The sequence below is a fragment of the Saccoglossus kowalevskii genome, chromosome 9, assembly GCF_978046115.1.
Source record: "Saccoglossus kowalevskii chromosome 9, keSacKowa6.1, whole genome shotgun sequence".
Classification (NCBI taxonomy): domain Eukaryota; kingdom Metazoa; phylum Hemichordata; class Enteropneusta; family Harrimaniidae; genus Saccoglossus; species Saccoglossus kowalevskii.
The window spans coordinates 32,117,107-32,140,317 of NC_140649.1; the positions used below are offsets into that span (position 1 = coordinate 32,117,107).

Here is a 23,211-nt window from a genome sequence, read left to right on the forward strand (position 1 = left end):
GGCAGTACGTAACGTCAAAATGTTGTATGTATTGAATAAAATATTCCATCCCAGTCAAATCTAGTTCAAAGGGTCAGATTGCGTGCAATAATTATATATAGTTAAAAACAAAAAGTATTTGTTGTATTCAAAGCGTCAAACCTTTGGCAAATGAATGAATGTTTAATATCTTATAATATTTCTCGTTTTTAGTTTAGTTTTTAGTTATGTTGTATGTTGTACGGTCTAAACACAATATCCTATCATATTAATTCCGACATATTGGCAAACGTTTTTGTAAGATTAGATCTATATCAAATAGCATTGTGCACCGTTTAATCATTCTCAGCCAAAACTTTCAAGATGTCGCATAAGACTTATTTACCACTTCCGTGTCACTGAGAATGTTCTAGAACCGTACTGTGTCTGGGTGGAATAGTTTAGATTTTTTTTAGAAACTGGTTGAATAGGTAATAGAACACTGTAGGAGGCAATGGAAGGTAATGGAACATTCTAGAAATTTATAGCAAATTCCAGACTCATTATGTATGCTGATGTAATGGTCTATTTATAGACAGTGTGGGTATATATAGGGGAGTTTTTCAGTACTGAGTTCAGATCGGAGATCTCGTTGAATTGTATTGGAGTTTAAGTATCTAGTTATTGGAGTAGTGGAGTTTTACCGCGTTATTGTACTTGATGTTTGCAGAGTATAATAATACCAGTACCAGTTGAAACCTCATCTGTTGGCTCCGTGTTCGTATTTTATCATCGCCGCCAGGGAAGTCTTTCTGTTACTGTTGCCATTTTGGTATTTGAACCATCACACCTGTACTATACCAATTACGGTAATGTTACGTTGCGTGTGACACAAGATTTATGTGTCAGATTCGTGATGTTGCTATATGTACTATATATTCGATACTAATACAATTTGACAATGACTATAATGTGCATCCCGATTTCAGTGAACTTCAGCCTGCATTCGTGTGTGTTAGTAAATATAATAGATAATCATAGTATATTGTTTTAAATATTGTATTCCACAGAGAGCCCCTTCATCCCACACTAGTCTAATAGGTACAACAACGACACTCTAAGCGTGCTTTATGAGACTGGCAGTGATAACACGTAATATAATAATATAATAGGTTTGGGTAGCATGCTTGGGATATATGCATCATTATCTCTAACACCAGCCAGGCGACCAAACGCCACCAAAATTCACGGCGTCACCGGATGGGTCAAAAATTCGGCTCTCTGGTGGGACTAGATGTTCACGGTATTCGTCCAAGCGATGGCGTAACTCTTCTACTTTGTTTGGATAAACGTCCGCGAGGTTATTTCTTTCTTCAGGATCATCTGCATTGAGAGAAAGGCATTTTGCTATTAAATGACGTGTAAATTTTATGATATAGTACATAACATTATTCGCACAATATACAACTTTCAGATATCATGGGAAATGTGTTTTGGAAGTGATTATGTGCGTACAACCTTAGGTCAAAGCAGATGTCATATTAATCCCCAAAAAACAGGTTATATGTAAGTGATCGCTTTCATCTGGAAGTGTATACTTTTACTACAATCTTGTTACAAACATGAACATCTGTTAAATTTATGCTGCATAATTCTTTGACCTCGCTTTGATAGTAAATGTGACAAGGCTCTTGACGCCTGTCACCTTGGTAAGATTTCGATTGGATACAGCATGGATCATTCTCCAAATGTTTCTGCGAGCTACACATGATATTTTCTGAATTGTCCTTCGAAGATTATTTCCGCTTTTTAAAAGAGAAAAAAAACAGATACACAGTTTATGTATGAAACGCGATAATCGTCGAACTCAAGCCATACATGGCCAGCTTACATCAGTCATACCTATGATATTGAACAAGTATGTCACGTTTGCTGGGGGTGGTTCATTTCCAGTTGGAGGAAGGAGAATCCCGCTAATAGGTTCGTCACCATAGTTGTACCAATCATCTGAAATACCATACGTTGTCATACATTAGATGATGTGATTACCATTAAAATACAGAGCTACAAATTCATGACCTTCAGGGTTCACAGTATACCAGCCTTAGCCAATCTTTCTGCATATTGGATTCAATGAGTTATAATAAAACATATTTACCTGATCTGTTCAACAATCGAAATGGATACATTAAATCCGGATGTCCTGTAATGAGTTTATAATCCCCGACCCTACAATCATTGAATGAAACATAGTATTATTATTTATCTTGCAACCAAAATGACAGTTAAATGTGATGGCGTTAAAACACGCCTCTATGTACGACACTTGCACATACGCGAGTACACACCTGGCAAACAGACGGCACATACAGTTTCTTCGTAACTCTGGGTCATCAACGTGACATATTTTGAATAGTTTCGAAGGTCTGTTCTATGTTGGAAGTTTACTAACCAAATTTAATCATAGTTGCAGTAACACCCACACATATATATGCACATTGTATTAACGCTTACCTGATGGCAGCACCAGGGGACAACTCGTTATCATCGATATTATATACAAATTCCGTTCTTGGCGATGGTTCACCTTTTGAGATTGTCTTCCACATATCCATACCATCAATATCAGACTCTGTCAAGTACAATACAATGCAGATTATAGCAGCTATAGTTAAAGTGACCTGCAATGGAATACCGTAATTTGAAATAATTTAAAAATCTCACCAGTTGTAGCTCCAGCCAATTCAATTATTGTTTTATGCAAATCGACAATGTGAATTAACCTGAAATATGAAACAAATGAAAATGTCCAGACTCCACTTGTGTCAATATTAGATAACATGACCATTATATATATGCAGAAAATACTATTTTTAATTTCAATACTACTTGGATTCGCAACGTTAGTCCACTAGGAAATTGTTGTCAGTTGGCTTTCAAAGAATAAATTAGCTTTAAATAAAATGATCTAAATATTAGTTGAGTAGCCCATTGAAGTTCTCGGCATTAGCTACATCCAATTTACAATTTAGTGTATATTACCCGACAGAATAGGTGGGCTCCAAAAATTCAAAACGTATTTTGATTATGTATTTCAAATAGCAATGTAATGATTTCATTAACACTGTATGGACAATACAACAAAATCTAAGTTAATAAAAGTTCTTTGAATTGCTCAGCAACTATTTCATATTGCAACTGATGTTGACTACCTTATACATTAAATTGACCAAAGCTACTTTATATAAAATAGCCCCACAACATAATAACGCGATACTATCGGACGAGTATTAAATATAGCTTAGTTTTACGGGTTGAAAATAATGGCATATTTACGGAAAAATCAGTCGTTACAATAATGTACGACTGTGATTGACTACTAGTAACTTACTCGTTATTTACGTATCCAGCCTTCTTCAACATACTCCCATAGAAAAATGTTGGTACACGAGTACCGCCTTCAAACAATGTTGCAATATTACCCCGTAATGGCCAATTTGACCCGGATTCCGTTGCAAACGCTCCATTCTGTATCAATGAAAATTATCAAACGAAAATTGTATCATAAAAGATCAATTTGAATCTTTCCTTTGATTAAAATGAGAAACTAAAAATATTTCGTAACATTTAAAAAAAATATTCAAGCCAATGAAACAAAAACGAAGTGATCACTGACATACTAAAACCTGTTCAATGACTATTAGACATTAGATTTGCAACAACGGGAATTGATTACTTACGTCAGATGTGAATATAAATAGCGTATCGTCCCACATCCCACGTGTCTTCAACGCCTCCACCAAAAGGCCAATTGAATTGTCCATCGCAGACAACTTTCCTGAAAAAGAAACAGTGAGATTTCGAAATATTACATACTGATGCTCAGGATAGTATGAATAAATTACTCATATCGGCTTTAGTAAAATCTGCGCACGTTTTTAACATCTGTTATCAGTTAGCTAAAGTTCGCCCAAAAGCTAAATCAATTAAATACACAGCCAATACATAGCTAAGGTGTTAACAATTGATTAAATACTGGTAAATCAAATTAAAATTTGGTTTATTTAGTGTACTTTTGAATTCGCAAAACGTTATCTATCTGGTTTTCGGGTTTTGCTCATTAAGACGTGTTCCCTCTTTAGCTGTTCTTAAAGGGCGGTAGACGTCGCGCTGCGCCCAGTGCGACATTTGTGTTGATAACTATTGATTTTTCCCATAATCTAATGTGCTCTTCTAATATAAATTACAAGTATGTGGTTTGACCTGGGCGCGACTTGCATTAAATACCGCCCGTGACTGCTTCAAATCACTTAAAAAATACCTAATTAAAGCTTGGCAACGTCTTAGTTTGTACTCGTTGATCTGCGCAACAGTCATCAAAACACAAACACAAAAGAAAGCTTTTTGGCTTAAAGATCGTGCTATAATCCAAATCACTATCGGAAGAGTTGTAAGCAGACATTTCAGAATGGAATGCTACATACATGGTGTTCCTTTCTAAATGTTGAATAATGTATCAACTTTCTTTATTTTCAAAACCTAAATATGTAAATTAGGTATGGACTTAGTGGCCTATATTTGACGGGTTACACGGTAAACCTTTGTAGCATATAACATGTATACTACATTATCATGGCATCCATTTTTTATTGATGATGATTAGAAAAAATGCCTATTGATAACAGAATAGCCAAAGACTTCACACTGCTGAAAAACCTTGTATATAACGGATTTTTGACATTAAAATCTGAAAATTATAACAATACTTGACGAAAGTTTGGTTCGATGGTCCAGGCAGATTTTACATATCATCCCCTTCAGCGTTTTATACCACATGTTATTATTTTATTACGATTCGGTAATTTAGTGTTCTTAGATACAACGATGTTTAAATTACAAATACCATAAAATTTCCTTGTTCGATCATCATCGATATCGGAATATAAATCTTCATAGTCCTGTGGTACCTAGGAGGAATAACCACACACACACGTAGGAGAATGTTGATTGTCTTCTGTATTGGGTTGCGCAAATTGCTGAATTTATGCTGATATATCTAATTCGAGATTATTTTACCATTGTCGGTAGTCTAGTGTATACCCAAATAATAAGTAGGTTACCTCAAGAAATTTTCCAGGTAAGGCCATACTGAACTCAAGAAATAGTGGATATTCCTTGTAATGTCCCATTACTATATCTACTGCTCTTTCAGCAAGCATGAACTGTAAAGAAGCAAAGAAATAAAACAAAGTACAATATAATGATATTATTCTTGACAAACAAAGTATAAGAAAGTAAAAGTGTTCATTACAACCCAAAATTCCCAAAATATGGTTATATTTTTTTACCGATAAATATTGTGGCAAAATTATCGGATCATCAAAATCGACCCCGATTGAGAGAGACCAAGACCGAGGTTATAGCAACTTTGACTTCATAAAATTGTCCATTTGCAAACATTGTGTTATATAAATTCGGAGCGTTGACATAAGTTTGTAACCAAGGAGACAAAACACTGATACTCACTGGGAGATAAGTGTCACTTTCTTGTACCACTCCCGTGTTGTCGCGGAAATCATACCCCGGAGCTAGAACGGGAAAAAAAGACCATAATCAAAAACCCCATACAGATCAAATCGACGAACCATGAACTGAAGATGTTGTAAAACAATATATAAACTACATTGGCCTTGTTGGCAATAAATTGATAAGATACTTTTAATATACTGGCACATAACTGCAGAACTGCAGCACTGCAGATAAATATACATGTTCCATTACAACTTTGAGAATCAAAATGTTAAAATAAGACATGTTTTATGTAAGATTTTAAACTAAATGCACGAAATATTTTTAAATTCATCTTACATATGAGATTGACTCACAAATTTGTAACTGGTTTTAAAAGATGAAATTAAAAACGTGTGAAGTTTTGGTAACTGTGTGGGAAACAGGTCAGAAATTGTGTACTGACAGGCAAGGTCTTATTAGAATGGTTGTTTTATATCAACACGAATATTGTGATAAAACATTCAAATTTTACCAAAGCACTGATCTAGTCATATTGCACAACTCGTGCTAAAATGCACCAAGACAAAACCGTACTGGCAACTAAAAACATTCTAATATTAAATGGAAAGCGAAACAACACAGTGATGAAAACAATATTTCGGACTTTGTATTTAAAAAGTCAAAAGTCGAAGACCAAGCTCGCAATAAGAAATGTGTTTTTGAAGACTAGACATTGTTTTTGTGTAGATGTATATTTACCGGACTTTACAATAGTTGTATACTGTTGTTCGCAGTCCAATACTGTTTTCTCATATGTTACTGTACTTACCAAGTACATTCTCTTTAGTATATAGATCGGTTCCCAATGTCAGCCATCCATAGAAAGAATCAAAGCCACGTTTATTTGGAAGATACTCCTCCTTACAAAATCCTAAATGCCATCTACGAATAAAATCATACGCACTTGATTGTGTTATATATTATTTAACATTTAGACACAAACAGGTGACAGATTGTTGGTTGTATTTATATAGGCGTTATCTACCCACTTCCGTTACTCCACAAATCTGTTTCATATAGATCTTCTATACATCACACTATATTTATGGATCTAAGATGTTATATGAGGGGATTACTATTATTATCTTATTTGAAAAAACCCTTGAGCGGTGAGGTTCTATGTTCAATGTCTAGGAGCTAATATGAATTATTGTACTTGACTTCCAAAATTTGCATCATCGACATAGTCCGGCGGCCACACATCAGGGACCTAGACAATCTGTAATAATTGTATAATCACTATTCTTATATTAACTACCATGAATATATTAACTTATATTAACTACCATAAATAAACAACTTCAGAAACTGCTAATCACATTGATCTGAAATTGTGTACTTTATATATATATGTACCTAATACAGTAACGTGTGTGAAGCATAAGTTTTTTTCTTAAAAAACCTCGTATTGTTGTTAAAACAATTAGCAATTATAATTGCCATATATATCGTAATTAACGTGCTGGAAACCTATTTATATCATTGAGATTCTTCTTTTATAGTTTTTGGTAAATACTTTAGTTATGCTGGACATACTTTCGTTTGTTGGTCAACATTACTACATAACACCAGGCGCGTCTCTAAGAAATTGATATGTATTTTGATTTCGCATTCCCATAATCACAGCAGCAAATTACCCTACATTTTTAAACTCATCTGATGTGTTCTGCAGTCTACTTACTTTCCAACAAGATGAGTTAGATACCCGACATCTTTCAACATTTCTGGCAATGTCTTAAGATCTAATGAAAGCCCGTCAGCTTCAAGGTTAAGCAGCATTTGATGCTGTAATTAATAATAAAAAACTAAAATTTAAAGGTTTTTCATACATAATCTATAGCTATATATAATTATTCCAAGGAAAAAGTTAATCATACTCAAAACTGTGATAAAATTGACAATCACATTAAGAAATTTTACACAATTAAGTATAACATAATTTTAGAACATATTTAGATGCCTACCAGTCAAAAAATGGAGTCACACATTGGTCACATGAATTGGTTTGACCATTTAAGTAACCAGTTATTAATAGCCTCACTGTTCATCTTTCAATGGGCAAACTAGTGTACATCCTAGTTCTAGTTCTGAGGTCAAAATTATCTCTGTAATGAGTTGCAGTCATCAGATTCTCTCACTTGTTTCAGAGGTTGTAGATATGGTGAAATCACTCATAATACTTATAATATAATTGAAAAAGCATGTTTTAGGCCGCCATTTAACATTAAAACACAATTGCAACTGGATGCATCCAACGTAAGACCAAATATCAATTAGTGTGAATTAATCACTTTCCTGAAATATATAGTTTGACATTGTTTAAAACATATTCGTATAGGAAAATGAACAGTGTATAAAGGAGTACATAGTGCGCGCTGGACATGAACATCTTAGATTTAAATTGCAGACAAACATATGTCAACAAAAATACAGATAATTGTGTTCCAATAAACAAATTACCTGTCTTTTAATTTTGAACGGATAATAACCGGTAAATAGAGCAGATCTTGATCTGAAGAATGAAACATACATGCAAAACATAATTAAACAGATGTACAGGTGATTTGTTGATAGTGAAGTTGACTGTACAATCTGTAACTACATACCGACAACATTACATGTCTTGTCACTTACGGTGTACATGCAGGCTGGACGTATGATTGGTTGAATATAACGCCGTCAGCGGCGAGTTGATTGAGGATGGGCATCTTGAGATCCGGGTTGTGCCATCCTACGTCATTCCACCCAAGATCCTCTGCTAGTATTAGAACAATGTGTGGTTGTTTATCTAATGATGAAGCAAATAATATAGTTGCACATCAAAAGTGTTAATTGAAATCTAATTTTAAGTCATCCTGTTTTTAAAGTTTTTTTAAAAAGTTCTCCTTTCAATTTATATAATTAATAACATGATAAATATGTTTAAAAACGCTCTTTGTTTGACATTTATATAATCCAGCAATAAATTTGGCTTCGTATGATGTTCAATGAAGTGTGAGCCTGCATGTCGTGGCCCAACCCTATTGGAGTTCAACCCGGTGGGTAGATTCGAACCGAGCTTTGCTCGAGCCGAACGCGACTACACGGCCATTTATGCTGGCTCGAGCCGTGGGGCTTTAATAAAATGCTGTCGTGTAAACGTAGCAATGGTTTGACCCTGGTTCAAAACAATTCTTCCAGGAAAATAAGTACGCCCTTAATCCTGATCTGAATGGCAAATCATTTGATTCGTGTTTTTGACAGAAAACCCAAGTAACTGTTTCTTGTATACAAACAGTTTAGACGTTTCAGTCTGATATTTTACAAATGAAACTTAACTATTTTGTATAGTAATTTACTATCTCACTACACACTAAGAAAAAAATGAGGTAAGATTAGCTGTAGACTGCAGGGCCCTGGTTAGTGTCAATTGACCACACTTTTTTTCTCGATGTATCGCTAAAACAAAAATCCGAACTTGTAAACAATGTCATATAATGCCGAAAGGCAACTATAAACTGCGTGCTAAGTTGTTGTTTGCCTTGTTGTGTACTGAGATTAAGATTAACGCCAGGCCCATCGATATTTGAACCATTTTGAGTGATACCGAATATGGTTTATATAATACGTGTACTTTAGTACATGAAAAGTGTACCATAGAAGCTTTTGTGATAACAAAGTCATGCTTTCAAATGGTTGTCACATGCAATTACGAGTTTTGTATGACTGGGCGGCAGTCACGTTCCGTGACGCAATGTTTTTTGAAACAGTGTCACATTTGAGAGGTTTATATGTAATGTTGTAATCACTTCAAGCAGATCAAACTGGTTTACAATTACGTATATACGCAAATATGTATGAGTTGATCTTTGGATTACTAAGTGTCAGTTAATGTAGCGGACGATAGAGGTAACCGTGTTAATTTTTTTCAAACACACTTTAATAGTAACTTTCTACTTCCACTCACTATTACAATTGATGAGCATGATAATAGCGATGTATTGTGAAAATTTATTTATTGAAATAAAACGTTACAGATTTAATTTGCCTGAAATGTTCCTGAACGTAAGGTGGATAATTAATTTATATTTTCCATTCGTTATCATGTTGTTAGATTTAATACAAATATATAAGATAATCATTATGTTAGTTTCTCAGCAGATGGCAACTTGAATAACCTGTGAACTATGAAATATTAAACGCTTTAATGCGATGTGCATGTAATGTATAGCCATTTTCTAACTTAATTATGTTCGAGAATTATTGTAAATGTTAAATAATTTGAAACACAATGTGTGATTCGGGTAAATCTATTATCATCAATTCGAAATAAAACTTGTGTACAACCTCATTATTTTAATGTCGTCTCTGTCCAAAGCTAGTATGTATGATTAACTACGTTCTGCTCACTGAAGAGTGCAAGATATAAAATCAATCGTTCTATAGACCTTTGTTAATGTGAATAGTAAAACATTTGTTATTTAATAAGTTAAAACGTACTCATAACGTTTATTCATTGAAACGCTGGGGGCTCTTATGAATTTATTCTGTTTATTAAAAATATGGTACCCGAGTTCTAATTGATAAAGAAATTAATTAACGACACCAAATTAAACATTTGTTTATATTGTCTGATTATACTAATGAACATGACTAATTAACTAACTAACTAATTAATTAATTTCATTATTTCCTTACTGATTAAGTATCAATTGACCATTTATTTTTGTGTTGAATTTGCTATAATTTTATATTTTGTGGAATAATTCCCACCCCAAGATTTAGGCGTGAAGAATAGTTTCATCTGTTTTGGTTATGGTTTCACGTTTCTTGTGCATTTTTTTTTTCAATTCTGTCTTCGATCCTCAGAGTTTCTGATGGTAAACACTTTAAGATTTTAACATTTAACACCAACGTCACTGTGTTTGTTTTATTGAATGATTTATAGAAATTACAGATCATGCAAAGCCGAAAATGGTGTTAAGGTATAATTAATACTATTTTTATTTAGCCAGTATATATCTCCTACTGATACTATGATTTTCTGACAATAGGCTCGGAGCCTGCTTGCTGTAGCTCATTTAGATTTCAATGTGAAATGAAAATGAAAATGTAGTTGTTAAATTTGGTGACCAGTTTAGTATGATAGAAAGCGTTTACAGTCTTCAAATAACCACAATAGACAGAGTGGGGGTCAAGACCGAATTTTCAATTAATATTCATGAAATATGTCTACTTCATACTATCGTTAAAGGTCATTAGCATATTGTGTACGCAGTGCGCATGCTTCGGTCTCTTTTTTCGTATTCCACAACGCATGCGTCATCACAGTGAGGTCAATCGAAATTTACGTTACGTGCAATGTCATGTTCAGCACCGTCAATGGGTTTGACCACATTCATGGTGTGCTGAACGTTGTCTTTGTATTCGAAGCCCATACATAAGCGACGCTACCAGATATATGAAACATCTAAATAGCCAGCAACTAACTGATGATTTGTACACATGCCATCATGTCATATGCTGTAATATGCAATGACAATGGCCGTAAATCTCGATTTTTATATCGGATCTTTATTACCAGAAAAAAGGCCATCGAACCAAAAAGGTTAGTACATATCACAAGAATATTCTTTTTACCCAGTTACAATAATACTTCAGTGGCATTCCTTCTAAACTTACATACAAGTAAAAAATAGAAATCATTTTCAATTACATTTAGATCACAAAATTCGGATAGGTGCTGGTCTATATTCTTAGGCAATGTGATGGGGTTCAAGGGTAGATTTAAAGTGACAATCTGTCTCTAGTTTGTCTAACAAACAGATATCTGTCCGCCACTCATAAGTTAAAAGAACCTTAAGCCTTGTCATTAAAGTACTAATAAATTCATTTACATTGCTAACTTTCTGTGGAAACCAAACCTCAGTTATATTACAAGTTAAAAGTACATTTTTAACAACATTTATGTCTCGTCATATTACCTGACTGTTCAATATTGTATAGCATATTGTAGTATTTGTTTGAATAACGTGTATTGGGCATACATATTATAATTTCGCCCAAGGCTTTGCAGTATGCTGAAATGTGGGGAATTGTCCATATTCACCAAGCATGCTGTTGTTTGGTGCACGCACAGAAACACCAAGAAATGATCTGCAAGCCAAGAGACGAACGCGCTCTAAGTGGTCGTATTTTTGGAAGTCTCAGATTTCGGTTCCATAAATCGAAATAGGGAAGATGTTGGTGGCGAAAATTTTAAAATAAACATCGTATGGGAATGGTTTTAACAGTGATAAAGATCGAAAGGTATACAAATTCGACATTCCACTTCCACATTCCACATTCCACACTCGCTTACTGAATAAATACTTATTATTCATTAATTGTACCTCATAGATATTACGTTTTGAAATTAACAGTAATTAGAAGGAAGAAGGTGAGCATGTGAATATGTAAACTCTGAATGTACTATGCACATGTATGTAGTTTGAAAAACGGAAAACGTTTTGAGAATAGATTCAAATTATGTACACGTCTTACCTGATTTAACAACACTCACCTGCAATACAAAAATAAATATATAGTTTGTGACATTATTCTGCATCATTAGCGATCTCATCCATGTATTCACCACTATTTACGGTGTTCATGTTGATGGAAGTCATATTGCGGGAATTTCAAATAACAATGTCGAATACATCAACTAACATAAGACACGAGCCTATATACATATGACATACTTACACACACAAGTGCTACCAGTATTGAACAGGCTAAACGCATCTTTTAAAAAATGTATCCTCTCACTTCAGTCAATGTACAAATGTTATCTATCAGCCGGGTTTGGTATAGTAACTGATAATACATCTGAAGATGAATTTATATGCTTCTGTTATCGGACACATCAAACGGCAACATGTAGTTATATTTATTCACCATGTTTTTTGCAAATGATTGATTGTGCAACTATATATAGCAGCAATGTAGGGTCCAAGCTATTAATATTTGCTATACGAGGTTTCATGCTTGTTATTTTCCCAAAATAACTAATAAATGTCAAATTGGTTTATCATATCTCACTGCTGTTACACATGCTGTGATTGATCGTGTCATATGACATTGGATAAAAATGGATATTACATGGTATATTGCCCGCCAAGTAGATATTACATGGGTATATTACATGGGCAACGCATACAAAATTGTCGTTCGCTGCACTGCTGCTGTCCCGGCCGCTCTTGCTTTCTTGGTTAGGGTATTCTTTATACGAAGCAAAAATGTACGGCAAAGCCGCCACGTGAAAACGCTCTAAGCTGTGTGACTTGAGAATAGAAGGTGTGGTAAGTTCATGAGAAGGTAATTTCAGTCACTTCAACGGCGCTCAGACATATTTATCTGGTGAGTGGTCAAATGACTAGCGTTTAAGAGTTTCTCAATTCATTTCAAAATGTTATACTCGATAAATTGAGTGATTCACACTGCTTAAACACAGTTACTAAAAAGAGTATCCATGGCTGAAAATAACATTTACTGTGTGTATTTCGCAGCTTTTTCAGCAAACAATGTATCTATGCTAATGAAAAATGTGAAACTTGTTACAATACATAAAATATAATTGCATACTTCAAATATTAGTGTTGTTATTTTGTGGGAGAGCGGGTATGAGTGGTGTATGGTAGATGTGATTGTGCATGGAAGATGTCTGCTCGATGTGATAAAATAAATAACACATGGTCATTCGGCCTGCCCAAAGAATGACCATAATATTGATTGATGCCAGAGCCGAATGCGAGGGCTTCATCAATATTATGTTCGTGACCAACAGCCCGAGAACAACCTACACAAACACATGTATTCAATTACAGTTCATAGAAAGCATAATACAATACCTGTATGTACGAAGCCAGTGAACGTTATTCAAGCCAAAGAAACTGCATCTATTTATATAAATACACATAGACAGAGAATATATTCTCGAAGCACTAAATGTGACAAATGCCCTACTGTGATAAATATACCACACCAGCTACATAGCGCCCGACGAGGAGCTGGGTAGGTAGTGAAGACAAACATTGACTGAAGCTTAGCAAAGAACTGAATTGTTGTTAATAGCAACAAACATATTGGGTAAGTCAAAGACATTGAAAAAAAATACAAAAAAACACACAGGCATATAAATACTAACTTTCTAGAATCTTTATTGGCTCCAAGTAATCCAGAGTAGAACGAGATGAATCAACGCTATACTCCGCCATCTTTATTTTAGTATTAGATGCAACCATTATTTTATAGGGGACAACGGGTCATAACTTCAGTGGAATGATTTTAAAAATGCCTCAAGGAAAATATAAAAACTCTACCACAACAGCAATTAAAACAGCTTGCTGCATTATACGTATCGCTTCCCAGTCAAATTAGTGGTTCATGCTTATTTGAATCTGAACATAACAGACCAATTCTATCACACCTCGCTAGGCTCGAACTTCCATCCAATGAGAGCATTCCAAATAAACATGATTCCCACAAATACTAGAGGACGTTCTGGCCAAAAAATTGCCATTATCTAAATAAAAAAGAACTGATATATTAACTACTAGAGGGCGACATACTTATTGCTACATGCGAATAAACATACATCTGTATATAAAAGGGTGGAAGCCACTGATTGGATGTTACATAACACCACTGGTGCATACGACACACGATCTGGAGACCACTGATTCGTCGAAAAACACCTGGTTGTATAAAATATATTTGGGATGGGGGATAGTTACTAAAAACCTGTATCCTGCTGTGTTATGTGACTGGTTGTATCATTTGACATTTGTATTTAGTGTTGGGTTGAGGTGAACTATATGGAAGGTACATGGCTGTGTTTGGCGAACTATGTTACTAATCATTACTGTACATAACACATTCGAGTCACGCTCGATAACACGTGTTGGCCTCAGTAACAGTGTAATGCGTTGTTCCCTCTTGCAATGACATGTATAGGGTCATGAGGTTGAATAGATACTGTTTTTCTGACTATATAAATGCATATTGTTCTATTTATTTACAAATAATTTATATCAAAGAGAAATCCTGATAGTCTAGCTTCATCCGATACTTAAAACCTACTTTGTGATTCTCGACCAATCAGAATGCTCCATTTGAATATGTCATTTTCCCAACTTTGCTTTCATAAATTGTTCTAGGACCTTTATACAAATCATATGACATCAGGGATGAAACTGATGAATTTTACTGTGAACTGCATAGAGGCTATGACTACTCACAATCTGTAGCAATTGTTGTTGTTTAGTCTAGATTAGCACTAATGTAATATTTCTAGCGAAAAAGTGATATGTTTCAGCATTGTGGTGAGATTAAATCACTTACAAATAACTGTACCGATATATACCTCAAGTTTCACATGAAGACAAATAAATACAAACCCATGAATTTCTATATCATGTCTGAGAGTATATTACATTTTTAAATTTGTATAAATTATGACCACTGCCACCTCGTTTGGTTGGTCTGGCCATATTTGTTGATACATACTGTATATTGTGACTTGATATTTGATAGACGTTATGACAGCTTTTGCTATACCTATTAATAAAAACAATATATGTAACTTCGTGAGAGGCAGAGCATTCTATTTTGATCTGCATGCATCTTGTTTTCAAACATATTGCATGATATGGTGTCGGCTTTTTTTGATGTATAGTGATATTTCGTGTCAATGCTTCAGACAGATACGAATATGCCCGACATTTTGATTTAGGTATCTAAGTAAAAATGCAATGCGTTGTTTCCTCTTGGAATGACATGTATAGGGCCATGATGTTGAGTAGATACTGTTCTTCTGACTATATAAATGTATATTGTTCTATTTATGTACAAATAATTTATATCAAAGCGAAAGGCTGATAGTCTAGTTTCATCCGATAATAAACACCTACCTTGTGATTCTCCACCAATCAGAATGCCTCATTTGAATATTTCATTTTCTTCTTTCAAATCATTTTATTTCTATAAATTGTCACAAGACTTTTATACGCCTTTGCTTTCATGAATTGTTCTAGAACTTTTAAACAAATCATATGACATCATATGACATCAAAGATGAAACTAATAAATTTACTGTTAACTTCACACGGCTGTCTGACATACTGCATGGAGGATATGACTACCCACATTTTGTAGCAATTCTTTTTGTTTAGTCTTGACTAGCATTATTTTAATGTTGCTTCAAAACAGTTAAATGTTACAGCATTGTTTGTCTGATCTGGCAATATATTTGATGACACATACTCTATAGTGTGACTGGATATTTGATATACGTCGTAACATCTTTTGCTATACCGGTCAATAAAAAAATATGTTTAACTCCGTCAGAGACAAAGCATTTTATTTTGATCTACACTACACTTCATGTATCTTGTTTCCAAATATACTGCATAATATGGTGTCGGCTTTGTATGGTGTATGGTGCTATTTTCTGTCAATGATTCAGACAGAGACGAATATTTCTGACATTTAAACATTCTTCATTTAGGAATTCCATCACAGTTATAACTTGGCCATCTTCTCGAACAGATTCAGTATCATGTATGTATAATTCCTAGTAACCTATCCTCCCTATATTAAGAAATAATATCGGGGATAAATCACATATCCACTTTGTGTTTCGAATTATGATATATTAAATGGCCTTATACAGTTACTCGGTTTAGTTCTGTGTATAGCATGAATTCTGATTTTCAATTACAATCTTCAGAAACCATGACGTTTACGCTTTCATCGTTTGTGAGTTAGCGCATATTGCGTGACCTGGGGTTAACAAACAGGAACGCCACGTAAACATTCCCCTGCAATAAAACAGCAATCATTTGTCAACTAACTCATACGAGCCTCTTAATAATAAGTAAAAAGTGAATTTGCACTATTCAACTTTCATTTACAGGCCATATTTCCTTCAAAGAACTTTTAACGCAGTTTTCTATCCATTGTCCGCCATCCTGGGACACAATGTAGCCTCCCAATAAATTCCAACAACAAATTAGTTGACCTTTTGATGTCACATGCAAAGTTTCCATTTCAGAAATAGTATCAATAGTTTTAATTACATTGAATTTCACCTAAGCTCTGGCAGAAAATTGAAAATTTGCGATTTATATTGGTTAATTCATATTATTGAATTATTGCATGAAAATACATCAGATCCTGAAATTATTATTGTGTGGGGCAGTGACTATTATTATACTTTGAATAATAGCTGCGATTGTGTTGGGGGAAAAACCCAAACAAATATGAACGATTGCTTATGATTGCTTACTGATCATTCAGCTATTTCTCTTAAACTTCGTTTTTGGGATTCGCCTACGCCTCTTTCTTACTGGAAATATATTACTGTTTTGTTAACAGATGCAGATTATTGTGAGTTCATCAAAGATACTCCGCCTAAGTGGATAAAAGAAAGTTTAGATTTTACTGACTCATTGGGTGGGTAGGATAGGACTAAATTATGTAATAACTATACAATATAGTAATACAAATTGCCATGAACGAAGAGAGAGAGTTATGACTTCTTGAGAACTTGAAGCGGGAACTATCCTTCTGACCAACTAACTGAATGTATTTTACAGTTAAAGCTAATGCGAAGAAAACTCAAATTCATTTAATAATTGGTGATGAGGGGAAACGGGCAAATCTCCTTAAGATTAACCACAAAATTAATTCCTTTTTCATGACACTCAGATTAGTTGATATATTTTGGATTATACAAAACAACTTTTCTCTGAGAAAGGGTCTAATATGGAATACCTTGCAATAAAAGTATGTTCATGTTCTTTTAGAGATGTAACATACTTCTAAGCAGTACACAAATATTTTCTTGATTGACTAAAATATGCAGGGCTCTGGCAAAATTAAGGTGGTCCTTCTGAATTAGGTATTCTTTAATAATAAGAGTCTAATCGATTTCTTTCTATTGGTTATACAAATATGGCATAACATAGTAATTTTTAAATAAAAAAATGAACTATATCAATTAAGTCATGACATAACAATACAAGTACTAATAAATTGTCGTTTCACAACTTTTCATTATACTTGAGTATATATATGTTCAATATTTGAAGACAATTATACTAAAAACTCGGCACATTTTCTAGTTATGCACTGAATTTGAACACAATTTATTACCGAATGTTTAAAATCCAAGGTCAAAAATTCATGCAGGACTATCACTACTACAATAGCTACAGGAAATAAATTCAGACCTTGGTTTTTTTTTCTCAATCGGGAAGACAGGCCTCAGGTAGCGCATAATTATTTTGGAGGTGGTTGTCGCGGAGATAACGGAGGTGTCTATCTAGGATTCCGAGAAACGTAACATCAACTGAGGTATTACATGAATCTGCAACTCACCATGATTTAACTTTTAAATTGTCCGTGTCAAAGTAGCACTTCTGTGGGAATGTCGTACTAGAAGGAATGGGTTCAATGATCAGTGTTCATTGGTGACGTCATCGACAAGCCCATTATAGGCAAAACGAAGCGATGCAATATATAGCGCATTTCGCAGCACATACAAGTTGTTTTTATCGTCATAATTCATTCATTGATCTCAAATTCCCTGCACTTCCCTTTAATATACCTATCACATTGTTTTTGTTATTGAAGATATTTACATATTATTGTTAACTGGGTAAACAGAATACACAAGGAGTGAGATGGTGTTTTTATGGTAGGGGATATTGATTGTGGTACGCATATCAGTGAAAGGCTACAATAGTCAACGTAGCAATTAGGGGAGAGAAACAACATTTTGCAATCACTGTTGTACTGCTTAACAAACATCACAATGAAGTATCAAATATAACAAAGCAGTGTGTTCATGTTCTCCTAGTCGATTGTTTTTTTTATGTTTTTAGATGAGATTCACCTCCCGTAGACATGTATCTGTATTTGAGATGGGTTTCCACTATATGTATACTTGTCGGGTCAACATTATTTTTGAGTGATAATATAATGTGTTATGTATTGTGAGGATGCATAACCATCCGTCTTTCAATGTTGTGTGTGCAGTTTGCATAGCTTGAAAAGATTAAAGCTGCAAGGTAGGGTCAAACATAGTCAGATCGAATTTTTTGAACAGGTTAAAGTATGGTTTGGTAGAATAGCTAGAACAGGTTAATGTAGCAAGGTACGGTCAAAAATAGTCAGGTTCATAGCTTGTAGAATGGTAGCATGGTAGGTTAAACATGGTCATGTTGAATGGTTTGAACTGAATAAAGTTGCAAAGTAGGGTGAAACATGGTCAGCTTGTTGTCAAACAATGTTGTTTATAATCACCAACTTGCATGTTTAGGGTTGAGATTATAAACTTATATTACAGGAATTGATAAATAGATTGTGTACTAATATGCATTTCTTTGGGGCGAATCTGGTAACTCCGTGTAAATGTTATCCCCTACTACGATGCAATGTTCACTATAATAGTGTCAAACATTGTGAGATTGAATGGTTTAAACTGTTTAAAATAGCAGGGTCGAACAGTTTAAATAGATAGAAATATTTTTAACAGTAGCTGTGTAATTAAGTTAAATCTGTATATATAGCAATGTATATATTTTGCAAAAGCTGGAATGTGGAAAATATTACTGTACGCCTTTAGTTTATTTGTTTGATGACAAGTCTAAGCGACCAAACATCCAAGCATTTTTTTACGATCAGAATCATTGCTTGGTCTATTTAAAATGTCATATATGTCCTGCAAGGCTGAATATTTTGATGTTTTCAAGTTTAAAATCGTCGCTTGTCAATACAAAGCAAAAACATTGATATTATTAGTAATGTTAATTAATTGGAATGTAGAATGAAGAGGGATGTTGTTCAATATCCACTGTAAAATCTGTCATAGGGAATTTTCATGTCTCCTAGTTAAAGCGGTTTATACATTAATACTAAATAACACTTATTATTACAATATTAATATGACATTTAATGCCAAATAAATAACAATCGTCGTTTGATTTTACAGATACGTATAAAAATAAAAATTCAGAATATATGAAAACCAAAACATAGTCTGCCTATGGAACAGCATCATTGCGTCCATTTTGCAAATTGTTGTGATAGAAACTTAGAATAGCGAAATGGTAAATGATTTCTGTAAATAGCTGACAAAACGCAGGTATTTTCTCTGTTCTTGGGTAAGCGTGTTAAATTTTTACTCATTGATAAGACGAAGTCTCAGTACAAAAAAATATATAAAAAAGTAAATAAAATAGTTTATAATTGGAATGTGCGTTTCAAATTCTGAAACATACATTTAATTTTGTTCAAACTTGGTGCAAATACAATTCAAGCTACAGATGCACGTCACTTTTTGTATTTTAGAAAGTGTTACTAACTGGTAACATTTCAATGTCTGTTTTCATACTTGTGTATTTAATAATATGATGAAAGTGCAAATAAAAAAAAATGTTTATATCTTATGTGATTCATTGCCTATGCTGTATATTGCCATTGGCGCTGACTACCTAATACATTATTTTTATCAAACTTGCTATACACAGAATAACCCTACTAAAACAACACTATACTATCGGACAAGTAGTAAATATAGTTTACACGATAGTTTGACGGGTTGCATATAGTGGCATATTTAGGGAACATAAAATTAGTCGTGAGCAACAATGTAAGACTTTTATAAATACCTATAACTTACTCGTTATTTACGTATCCAGTCTTTTTCAACATACTCCCATGGAAGAATGTTGGTATAGGAGTACAACCTTCAAAAAGTGTTCCAATAGTGCCCCGTAAAGGCCAATTGGACCCGGATGTAGACGCTGCCGCTCCATTATGTTTAAATGAACAATTCACAAACCGACATTGAGCCACGAAGGATCAATCTGAGCCGGTTTCAAATGGGAGGTCAACAATATCTCATAACATTTCGAATGAAATCACAAAATCATTTGTAAAGTCTAGTCAACAAAAAGTAAACGAACAGAACAGACACACTTTTAAACACTTTTCAATGTAACAACGGAAATTGATTACTTACGTCAGATGTGAATATAAATAGCGTATCGTCCCACATCCCACGTGTCTTTAACGCCTCCACCAAAAGGCCAATTGAATTGTTCATTGCAGACAATTTTGCTGGAAAAGTAAAATACTTTTTTTTTCTATTTAACTGCGGAGAGCAGTGTTATCGCCATTCAACCTAACTATTCATAGTGGGATGAACAATTCACAACATATCACCGTTTTTCGTAATTAGGAAAATTGTTGCGAAAAATGAAATAAGATAGGGAGCATTTGTATTGTGACAAAGAGATTTTGAAATATTAACATCTTGATGTTCAATATAGTGTGAATCAAAGGTATTTTACTGCACTCACAGTGTAAGGCTAGTTCGCCAACATGTCTATTCTCTTGCTTGAGTGTGAAAGTACATGGTTTAGTGACTACCTCTTATATTTTTAAATTTTAGAATTTCTTTTATTTGGGAAGGTTCTTCTATAAAAATAGAACAGATGTAATGAATTAATTTTAATATTTTATTTTAATTTCAGAACTAAATCTCAATCACCACTTAAGAAATCATATATCGCACAACTATTCACTGCGCCTAGGCTACAAAATCTATAGGAACAAGTTAAAAGTCATCCCATAGTATGTTTACAGGTGAGTGAATTGTATACCTTCTCTAATTATAGCATAACTAGATACTCACTGCTTGTAATATTAATGAATTAATTTTTATAATTTAATTTAATTTAATTTCAGAACTAAAGCTGATTCACTAACCGAGAAGTCATATTTTAAAAGATTACAACTGTGGCTAGACTGACCCCCCCCCCCTATGGCTACAAGTTATAAGTCATGCCATAGTATGTTTACAGGTGAGTGAATTGTATACCTTCTCTAATTAAAGCATAACTAGATACTCACTGCTTGTAATATTAGAATTGTAATGAATTAATTTTAATATTTTATTGTAATTTCAGAACTAAATCTCAATCACTACTTAAGAAATCATATATCGCACAACTATTCACTGCGCCTAGGCTACAAAATCTATAGGAACAAGTTAAAAGTCATCCCATAGTATGTTTTCAGGTGAGTGAATTGTATACCTTCATTAATTAAAGCATAACTAGATACTCACTGCTTGTAATATTATATCTGTTTAATTTGTTTAAAAGATTCCTCTCATTAGTAAATAACGCCCTCACTCAGCAATATTTAGAATGAGTGGTTGGTCAAAAGTTTGATGAGTCAGGTGCATCTATTGGCTAAGCTTGTTGTACATAGATGCAAATGAGTATAGGATCCATTAATGCTGTAGGGTGTACTGGAAGGGGTGGAGGCTTTCATGTTTGTAATGACTGGTTGTAATGCGGTATCTCGTTGTTTTCAAGATTTAGTCTGATATTTGTTGCTTTCTTGGTTGTTCAATTGTGGCTAAAATTTGTGTGGTGGGTGGAAGATGTGTTTATTGTTTGTTGAGTCATTGTTTAGACACCCTGCAGCTTGAAATGGTATGGTCCAAATCCAAATTCGATATGGCGGTGTTGAATATCTGTGCGATATGGCAGTGTCGTCTAAAAACCACGCATCAAAATGATTTCTGTTTATTTATTTACTGTTGTAGATCCTGAGAACTAGCCATTGAATATGATGTCGGGAATAAATGGTTTTCTGAACAAGCTTTATTAATTATTGCTGCCAATATTCCAGTATGAATTGGGAGCAAACTGTGACACCAAATCTAGTCGTTGTATTGTTATGCTTCTAAAATATTTTTTTTAAATATTTTGTTCAAAAATATAAAGAAGTGTGGTCTGCAGTTCTTTTTTTTAATTTTTTTATTTGTGAAAAAACTGGTATTTTACAGAGTGTAAACAATAAAACACTCACAGTGCAAGGCTAGTTCACCAACATGTCTATTCTCTTGCTTGAGTGTGAAAGTACATGGTTTAGTGACTCCCTCTTATATTTTTAAAGTTTAGAATTTCTTTTATTTGGGAAGGTTCTTCTATAAAAATAGAACAGATGTAATGAATTAATTTTAATATTTTATTTTAATTTCAGAACTAAATCTCAATCACTACTTAAGAAATCATATATCACACAACTATTCACTGCGCCTAGGCTACAAAATCTATAGGAACAAGTTAAAAGTCATCCCATAGTATGTTTACAGGAGAGTGAATTGTATACCTTCATTAATTAAAGCATAACTAGATACTCACTGCTTGTAATATTAGATCTTTTTAATTTGTTTAAAAGATTCCTCTCATAAGTAAATAACGCCCTCACTCAGTAATATTTAGAATGAGTGGTTGGTCAAAAGTTTGATGAGTCAGGTGCATCTATTGGCTAAGCTTGTTGTACATAGATGCAAATGAGTATAGGATCCATTAATGCTGTAGGGTGTATTGGGAGGGGTGGAGGATTTCATGTTTGTAATGACTGGTTGTAATGCGGTATCTCGTTGTTTTCAAGATTTAGTCTGATATTTGTTGCTTTCTTGGTTGTTCAATTGTGGCTAAAATTTGTGTGGTGGGTGGAAGATGTGTTTATTGTTTGTTGAGTCATTGTTTAGACACCCTGCAGCTTGAAATGGTATGGTCCAAATCCAAATTCGATATGGCGGTGTTGAATATCTGTGCGATATGGCAGTGTCGT

At 33.9% G+C, this 23,211-nt stretch overlaps 1 protein-coding gene across 1 annotated transcript; it reads right to left on the reverse strand.

Moving 5' to 3' along the window:
• Positions 1–1,001: 1,001 nt before the first annotated feature.
• On the reverse strand, positions 1,002–12,350 carry LOC100378747 (arylsulfatase B-like). The gene is made up of 16 exons (XM_085503822.1): positions 12,256–12,350; positions 12,052–12,070; positions 8,164–8,317; positions 7,990–8,041; positions 7,211–7,314; positions 6,299–6,411; positions 5,485–5,546; positions 5,079–5,180; positions 4,862–4,925; positions 3,699–3,796; positions 3,350–3,486; positions 2,683–2,741; positions 2,473–2,590; positions 2,117–2,187; positions 1,861–1,965; positions 1,002–1,341 (listed from the first exon to the last, which is right to left on the reverse strand). Exons 1-16 carry the CDS (start codon positions 12,292–12,294, stop codon positions 1,169–1,171), a joined length of 1,470 nt encoding a protein of 489 aa, XP_085359948.1. The 5' UTR covers positions 12,295–12,350; the 3' UTR covers positions 1,002–1,168.
• Positions 12,351–23,211: the final 10,861 nt, after the last annotated feature.